Source organism: Sceloporus undulatus, chromosome 6 (genome assembly GCF_019175285.1).
Source record: "Sceloporus undulatus isolate JIND9_A2432 ecotype Alabama chromosome 6, SceUnd_v1.1, whole genome shotgun sequence".
Lineage (NCBI taxonomy): Eukaryota > Metazoa > Chordata > Lepidosauria > Squamata > Phrynosomatidae > Sceloporus > Sceloporus undulatus.
In genome coordinates, this window is record NC_056527.1 from 100,185,885 (window position 1) to 100,194,715 (window position 8,831).

The 8,831-nt window shown below is 40.3% G+C and overlaps 2 protein-coding genes across 2 annotated transcripts; one reads left to right on the forward strand and one right to left on the reverse strand.

Annotated features, from left to right (window-relative positions):
* The first annotated feature begins 1,433 nt into the window (after positions 1-1,433).
* LOC121933690 (olfactory receptor 5B21-like) lies at positions 1,434-2,414 on the forward strand. Its single transcript, XM_042473674.1, has one exon. It carries the CDS (start codon positions 1,434-1,436, stop codon positions 2,412-2,414), a length of 981 nt encoding a protein of 326 aa, XP_042329608.1.
* Positions 2,415-6,818: 4,404 nt separating this feature from the next.
* LOC121933691 (olfactory receptor 10A2-like) lies at positions 6,819-7,760 on the reverse strand. The gene has a single exon (XM_042473676.1). It carries the CDS (start codon positions 7,758-7,760, stop codon positions 6,819-6,821), a length of 942 nt encoding a protein of 313 aa, XP_042329610.1.
* Between the last annotated feature and the right edge of the window lie 1,071 nt (positions 7,761-8,831).

Genomic DNA, 8,831 nt, shown 5'->3' on the forward strand with positions numbered 1-8,831 from the left:
CCTACCTGACCATTACGATCTCCTCCTCCAAAGGCAGATTGTAGGTAGGAGTGACAATGTTTTGTGTGTGTGTGTGTGTGTGTGTGTGTGTTTGAAAGAGGGAGAGTACCAGAGAGAGAGAAAGAGAGCAGCAGGTAGTCTGTTTAAAGTGAGAAGAGAATTTGTTCCCAGTTCTCCTAGGCAGAGTTGTGAAAGTCTGTCAGCATCATTTTAATTGTATTTCCCCAAATCCTACTTGCACCCTTATCTTGTACCCTTATCTTATCAGTATCCATACCATAGCAAGTTGTGACATTGTAGTTTTCTTCCCATTTGAAAATTTGTGAAGATGTATGGATTTTTGTATGCATTTTACCTTGCCAAACCTTGTCTATTGACTGCAGCTTGTTCTTACAGCATATTTTTAAACAGTATCCATTTAATGCACTTTTTAAATTTTGTTTCAACACACATATACACACTTGCACTTGCAAGGCAAGATGTGGCTCATATCATTCACAATTTCAGCCTGTGGAAAACTAGTATTTCTATAAGAAAATATGAACAGAGCATATTATTCCTGACGTTTTGTCCGCATCTGTGGCTGGCATCTTCAGAGAATGCATTCTCTGAAGATGTGAGCCACAGATGCGGATGAAACATCAGGAATAAACTACAAAACATGAACAGAAACATTGTCGCCATCTATGTTCACATTTTGCTATACTCTAAAACAAAACAAAGAAGGGTTTTGAAGGGGGGCAAAACCTGAGGTGGAAAAATAACATTCTTGCCTAATAAGCATGTGATAAAATGGAAATGTGGAAACATAACTTGCTGACTTTTAAGACTGATGTGTCAAATGTGATTACATACTGAACACAGTACATGTCAAACAAATATAGTGGCTTTGGGTAAGCTAGTGTAAGAAATGTAACATGGCATCCACCCCAGTAGTTAAGACACTGACTCTGTCAATTTCAAGATTGATGGATTGGCAGTTTGAGGGCCAAGTGCCATGTGATGGGGTGAGTTCCCGTCACTAATTCAAGCTTCTGGCAACCTAGCAGTTTGAAAGCATGTAAAAGTGCAAGTAGATAAATAGGTACAACTACAATGGGAAGGTAACAGCATTCTGTTCAGTCATGCTGATCCCATGATCACAGAGTCGTCTTTGACAATGCTGTCTCTTTGGCTTAGTTATGGAGATGAGCACTGCTTTCTACAGTCAGACATGACTTGACAACCTTGTCAAACAGGAAGCTTTTACCTTAACCTTTTACCCACAACTCACTGTCTCATGGTTTTCCCATATCAAGAACAGGCAAGATATGGGAAATGAAAAATAGCTAACGTAAGCAATGTTACAGCAATATTAAATAGAAATGCATTGTATTTAATATTTAGTCATGGTTAACCATTCAATGAATTATAAATTTTCCTAGGTACAAGAGATGGCAATCAGAGAAGAGAGAAATCAAACTATCATCACAGAATTAATTCTCCATGGATTTGGGGATCTTCAAGATGCACAGGCTGTCCTTTTCCTCTCATTGTTACTGATCTACATCCTTACTATGACTGGGAACATTCTCATCATTGGATTGGTTGTGGCAAATAATAACCTACATACTCCCATGTACTTTTTCCTTGCTAACCTGTCTTGCTTGGAGATCTTCTACACATCAACCATCCTCCCCAAAGTCTTGGTCACACTGAGGGGAAATGGAGCCATTTCCATCCCTGGCTGCATTGCACAGTTTTATTTTTTTGCTGCTCTGGCTGTTACAGAATGTGGACTCTTGGCCATGATGTCATATGACAGATATGTAGCTATATGTAAACCACTATATTATGCAACCCTCATGACTGAGAAACTTTGCATTTTCATGGCAGTTGCATCATGGATGAATGGGTTTCTATCAATGTCAGTAATGATGTATCTGATGATAAGGCTGACATTCTGTGGCCCAGTTGAAATTGAACATTTTTTCTGTGATCTGACACCTGTGGCAAGAATCTCCTGCAGTGAATCCCAGAATTTTGAGCTGTTAGGCTTCATATTCTCAACCATTTTCACTTTGCCCCCCTTTTTGATGACTCTGACTTCATACATGTTTATCATCACCACCATCTTGAAAATCCCATCTGCCACTGGAAGGAAAAAAGCCTTCTCCACATGCTCATCTCACCTTGTTGTGGTTACAATTTATTATGGGACACTGATCATTGTCTATGTGCTGCCAAATACAGAAAGCATGAGAAAGTTAAACAAAGTGTTCTCTGTTTTTTACACAATCTTAACACCCTTAGTCAATCCGCTAATATACAGTTTGAGGAACAGAGAAGTGAAAAAGACACTGGGGAAATTTGTTGGCAAACTAATTCAAAATACAAAAGCACAGGAACAAGAAACTATTTTTAGTGTAGGATAGATTGGAGAGAATCAACCTCTGTATATGGTGGCCTCTCATGTCCTTTCTCTCTGATCAAACATATGGTGGTGGATGGGAGAAAATAATCCTTATCACGTTATTCACAACCACATGTTAAAGTTTATGTATATATGTTTCAAACATCAGTCATTGTTTTAATCAATTTATTTGTTATCACAGATATATACAGTCAAAGAGCTGGAAGAGTATGATTCCAGAGAAGTTGCATCTTGTTCACTTTCTCATCTTTTCATTAAATATTTAATTTAATTTTGAATCAGTTCAATCTACAATACCAATTTTTCAACATAGAATCAAAGCAGTTTCGTTATAGAAATGCAAGGGATGAAACTTGGCAATATGGACATGTGTTCCATTTTTAAAAGATAATAAATATTACAATAATATCTGGGATGTACTGTAGCTAAAGCTTGGAACCAAAACAGATGGCTATAAATGTGTAATAAACAAGTTAAATCAGAATCAGAGGCTGCATCTGCACTGCAGAAATAATGCAATTTGACACCACTTTAACTGTCATGGCTCCATGCTATGAAATTCTGGAATTTGTAGCTTTGTAAGCTGTTTAGTCTTCTCTGTCAAAGAGCTCCAGTGCCGCAACAAACTACAAATCCCTGGATTCTGTGGGGTGGAGCCATGGCAATTAAAGCAGAGTCAAACTGCATTATTTCTGCAGTGCAGATGCAGCCTAAGTAAAACCACATTCTATTTATCCCACTCAGCTTGTGAGGTGAGCCCTTTCTTACAGTGGGCAAGTAATAAAAGTCTCAGAAACCAGACAAAGAATAGGTAAAGAAAAAAAATCTATTTCCAGCTGGGTTTTTTAAAGTTTGACATTGTTCGCCTCTACTACATATATTGAGGGATGAAATGGTTACTAGTTAGTGGCTCCATTTTGATTTTTTTTTTAAAAAAAACTAGACACTCCAATGAGTGGTGTTTTCCTTTGAAATGTGCAACACTGATCTGGAGCAAAGGGCTCAATTGAAGGGTGGTTGGCACACAGGCAGGATCCACTTCATAGAATCCTGCAATGTATCATTCTGTGAGATATTTAGAATTCTCTGCTAAAAAGCTCTAGTGTTGTAAGTCAAGGAGATGAGCAAGAATTGTCCTGCAAATAACATAAATACCACAACCAAACTGCATATCCTGATGGAGCCATGACAGTTAAAATGATATCAAATTGTTACAGCTACACTATGTAGCATATTAAGTGTATTGACTGTTTGGAGATAATGTGTCTACAATATCTAGTGGGCTTGAAAGGATTGCATTCCTATTCAGGGACTAGTCAGAAACTGAATTCAGCTTTTTACTCTGTGAGGTACACTGGCGCATTACAGACTGCCGGATTGCGGTGGTCTGCTGCCGCCGGCGCTTGCACTGTCCAGGAGCCGCAGCCTTTAAACGGCGCGGCTCCTGGACACTGCCGAGAAGGAGCGCGGAAATTGCGCTCCTTCTGAGGCCCCGAAAAGGCGCCGCAAAGCGCAAGGGGCACATTTGCGGTGTCATTTCTGGGGCGACACGTGCAGACGCAATGCGTCCAGCGCGTAAAGATGGAGGTGCTCGTGTGTATAGGGCACCACCATCTTTATGCCCCCATCATGTGCTGGGGTGAGGCCGGTATGGATGCTAGGTCCTCGGCCAACCCCTAGCATGTGACAGGGGTGCCAGAAGAGCCCGTATGTAACGGGCCATAGGTTCACACACTTTAGCCTGTGATAAATAAGATTCCTTCCATTTCAATGAGTACATTTCAATGAGGCTCAGCATCACAGGTGACAAGATTGCAATTGCCCAATTAGATGAGCAGCTGGGCAGAAGCATGAACCTTCAAGATGGTTTTGAGCAGAGGTTATAAAAAGCAGAATGAGGCCTTTTGTTTCTGGCTCTCTCTAAGCACACCAGGAGGGGCTTCTAACCAGGAGCTCTGGATTTAGAAAGCTGGTAGAATCTTCGCATAGTTGGAAATTTAATCATGCTTTTTCTTCTTTCCCCTTGTTTTTAAGCCAGAACAGAAGGTAGAGTTGGTCTGGTTTTTTGTTGTAACATCTCCATTTAAAATTCCAGTTTTTCTGCATGATGATTCTGTCGCTCCATGCAAGGAGGGCCTACATGGAAAACCTTGGACTTCAGGGACCCCAGCTCATCATAACTTTGGCCCACTCAAGACAGATGGGTCAGCATGATAAATTTTCTCAGCTATAAATCACCAACTTTTTTTTTTTAAAAAAAAACATTTTTCTACCCTAGTGACTTGTTCAATCCTTGACTATTTTTTAAAATCTGTTTATTAGTCATTGCGTGCATCAGGTCTCAGATGCAGTCATCTAGACACTTCTACATAAACCCATGATCATTTATCACACATTCTATGCCTAATTTTCATACACATTTACAACTGATGTGTGGTCAGATTGTTGTTATCTCTTGGTGGACTGGTATAGGTTCTTCAGTTATTCCAGTGTGATCTGTGTTTGTGTGAGAGAGAGAATGAGAGAGGGAGAATGAGAGGAAGCCTCAGTAGCTAGATAGTTTTTCAATGAAATTGTGTTGTTCTAAGTCCGGTTTTTTCAATACAGTAATATCATTTTCACATTTAAAGTGGTAATATTCTCTTTCCTAGCCTGATGACCTCCTGATGTTTTCATTTACAATGACACCATTCCCAAATATTCTGAATGGGACTGACTGGATTTGTAAACTAAAATAATGGGAAGCATGGTAGTCAATGGGATATAGTTGCCATATATGATATGTATTTATTCTAAAAAAAAAAAAAAACACAACAAAAGAGATTTACAGACCAGCCCTATGCCTATTGCTTGGAAGCATGTCCCACTAAGTTATATGTAAATGTTCACAGGATTGCCATTACACAGTACAACCGTGAAAATATTTGGTTAAAATGATGTTCCCACTGTTGAGTTCCTTTGGAATTATGTCCTAGGGCTAATTCAAATTGAGAACTTTATTGCACCACGGGCTCCAGATACGAGACGAGAATGGAATGGAAGGGGCCAGGAATGAGTGTGGAATGAGTGGGGGATGCATTTTACTGCACACAAAGTCCCCCACTCATTCCATTCCGTTCCCGTTCTGGGGACGGATTGGGAATGGAAGGGCAGAGAATGGAATAAGCGAGGGACTTCCTTGTGTGCAGTAAAATGTGTCCCCCACTCGTTCTGTTCCTTTCCAGGCTCCTTTTGTCCTGTTCTTGTCCCTGCCTGGAGCCCTGTGTGATAATGTTCTGAGTGTCCCAAGGATGATAAAATCATTTTTGATTCTCTTCTTTTTGAGTGCTTATTCTTCTATGTTCTGGATGTATCTGTGTGTGTGTGGGGGGGGGCAACCTCTTTAACCTTTCTCCCTTCACCCTCCTCTTCTGCCTAATACATTTACAGGCATTCCAGAGAGGATCTTCTGGTTTAAGAAAAGAAGATATTGTCCATAAAGCAGAATGGCTCTTATTTTTACTCACTCACATTTTACTTTGCTTTGCTCAGTAATTTAAACTACCATACTTTGAACTGCAATCTGCAGGTATGATAACTGCTGTTTATAAATACCCCTACCTGTTTCCTTCTTTTAAAAAAGCAATACTAGGCTTTGTACTGCTGCAGCCCTTTGCTTCTCCCATAGAGGCAGTGGTGGATCTCTCCAAGCAGAGTCATCAGTTCACTAGACAGAAGCTGCTCATTTTACCTGCCGACACACAGGATCTAGCAGAGTTAGAAAATGCCTCAGTTTTCTTTGTAAATTATATTAAAATAGCTTTACTCATAAATACTTGCATGTAATAATACAGGCCCATCTGTTTCAGGAAAAATAAGAATAGGGAAAGAACTATATTTTAGGGATGTGCTTATGTAAATTATTCACTCTTGCATCAGGGAAAAGTAATTTAAACATATTTCTCCAAGCAGTAGTAACATCTTCAAAAACTGGATAGTTTTGGACATTCTTACAAGGAGAAGAAAATTTCCCCTCCCTGCACATCTTTTCTCTGGTCAAAGGAAGCAAGCTCAAAGCCATCTAGTGGTTGAAGGGAGGGCATCTATGAGAGGAGATCAATTGAGGGGGGGGGGGGAAGGTGATACCATGAGTGATCTCACCAGGTGATGTCAATTCTGGTCATGCTACTGCCCTTGTCATCTCTTCTATGATTCCTGCCAGCGATTACATAGCCATGTAGGGATGCCATGTGCTTTCATGAAGGAGAGAAGGAGAAGGAGGAGAATCAGTTCTGGTGTTTCTTGTAGTTTGTTCTGTTTAGAAATATGATAGCCTGAAAGGGTCACACACCTATTTTGCTTCTGGATTGTCTACTGTAATGACAGATCACTGGATTAGATAAGCCTTTGGACAGCAAGCATGACATCATTCACAGCAATGCATTTTCCTTTTGATAAACCTGGTTAAGGCTCCCTTGACTTCCTTGTTTCGTAGACTATAGATTAAGGGATTTAGTAAGGGTGTAAATACCACATAAGAGAGAGAAAGCAGGTGCCGGTTTGCTGGGCCATAACTTGATTTAGGATGAAAATGTGTCAGACCTGCAGATACATAAAACAGTGTCACAACAATAATGTGTGAAGAGCAGGTGGAAAAGGCTTTCCGCCTCCTCTCCACTGAAGTCATTCCCAGAATAGTGCTGATAATATGAATGTAGGAGACCAGGATCAACATGAAGGGGCAGAGGAAAAGTATAAATGTTTCTATGAGGGTGAATATCTCAAACCGGGAAGTGTCCAAACAGGCTAGCTGAAGAATTGGTGGAGTATCACAGAAGAAATGAGAAATTGTATTGGATTTGCAGAATGGGAAACTCAGCAGCCATGTACTCTGTATAGTTGCAATAGGGATTACCAAAACCCACACAATTGCTACCAGCAACATACAGAACTTCTTGTTCATTATGACTGCATAATGTAGAGGGTTGCATATGGCAACAAAGCGGTCATATGCCATGACAATTAATATGAAGCACTCCATTGACCCAAAGAAGAAGATAAAATATATCTGGGCCCTGCATCCTGATAATGAAATGGTCTTCTTCTCAGATAGAAGGTTCACAAGCAGTTTAGGGACTATAGTGGAAGTGAATCCAACTTCTGCAAAGGAAAGGATTTGGAGGAAGAAATACATGGGGCTGTGCAAAGTGCTGTTCAGAATTATTGTCAAAATGATGAGCAGATTTCCCATCACAGTCATCAGATAAACAAGAAGAAACACAAAGAAGAGGAGGATTTGGAGGTGACCTAGGCTGGAGAATGCCAAAAGAATGAACTCATTGACTGTGGTCTCATTGTCCCACTTCATTGTTTCAACCTTAAATTAGGTATTAAAACTACAGTATAGGAATCAATGCATAAACTGACTCCTTCAATAATTCCACATTCTATTGGGAGCAAAATCCATTCCTCATGATTATTGTGGTTGTCTCAGGTTGGTCCAGAAATGTTTTTGCCATTCTCCAAGATAGTTTTATATTGTTGACTTTGTGAGAGAAAAGAAGCAAATTGTCTCTGCTTCAAGTGGTTCTCATCCAACCCACTTTGAAATATCATTTTTTGACATCTGTTTATCATGAAATAAAAATGAGAAATATAATAGTTAAAAACATGTGGAAAGGAAAATAGTTTAAAAAACTAGCATTTTCTAATTGTAAGGCATATAAGATATGATAGATTTAATCATGTCTACATTCTCCAAATGTAACTGGTTGGGAGATAATATATTATTTGAGATTGAAGAATGGGCCCTATAATTCTAATCCTGCAATTTTTGCAGGTTAGGTTAGGCATGGTTGCATTTTCCCCATACTATATGAAGAATGAATTCATTCTCCCATTATGGATCCTTATGAAGCTTAAATTGCATCAAATATACACAAGAAGGAGAGATCTGAGAGTTGGGGAAAACCTCAAGGTTTGAGGAAATTTTGTGGGTGGTTATCTTGGAGCTGATGTAAGGATTGAGCATGCTACGTGGTGGTGAATCCCTTAGGGGCTGTGCAGACCACATCTAAGGGACAGCCTGCAGGTGCCTCCATTTTCACAGGATTGGGGCCATGGCAACTGCATGCCATGGCCCTGATTTGGCCTTTCCAGGGCGCAAAAAGAAGCCACAAAAAGTTGCTTCTTTTTGCCCCCTGGAAAGTGTGCCATCATCATGGTGGCACAGCTTTACGGCACTCCTTCAGCACTGCATCATGTGGAAACGGCACCAGAGGAGCACTGTGACACTGTGTGTCATATGGTGTGGTGCATGGCATCAAACCAACCTTGGGACAGAGCCTGGGCGTGCATCCCCAAGCTGGCCTTTAAGGACAGTGTGTACAGGGAGCTAGTTACTGTTGGTGAAGGGAAATGGTAGACTAGGGGGTGGAAT

Bases quoted from the DNA above. Each gene is read 5' to 3' on its own strand.
- LOC121933690 (XM_042473674.1), top strand. From the start codon at position 1,434: ATGGCAATCAGAGAAGAGAGAAATCAAACTATCATCACAGAATTAATT.
- LOC121933691 (XM_042473676.1), bottom strand. From the start codon at position 7,760: ATGAAGTGGGACAATGAGACCACAGTCAATGAGTTCATTCTTTTGGCA.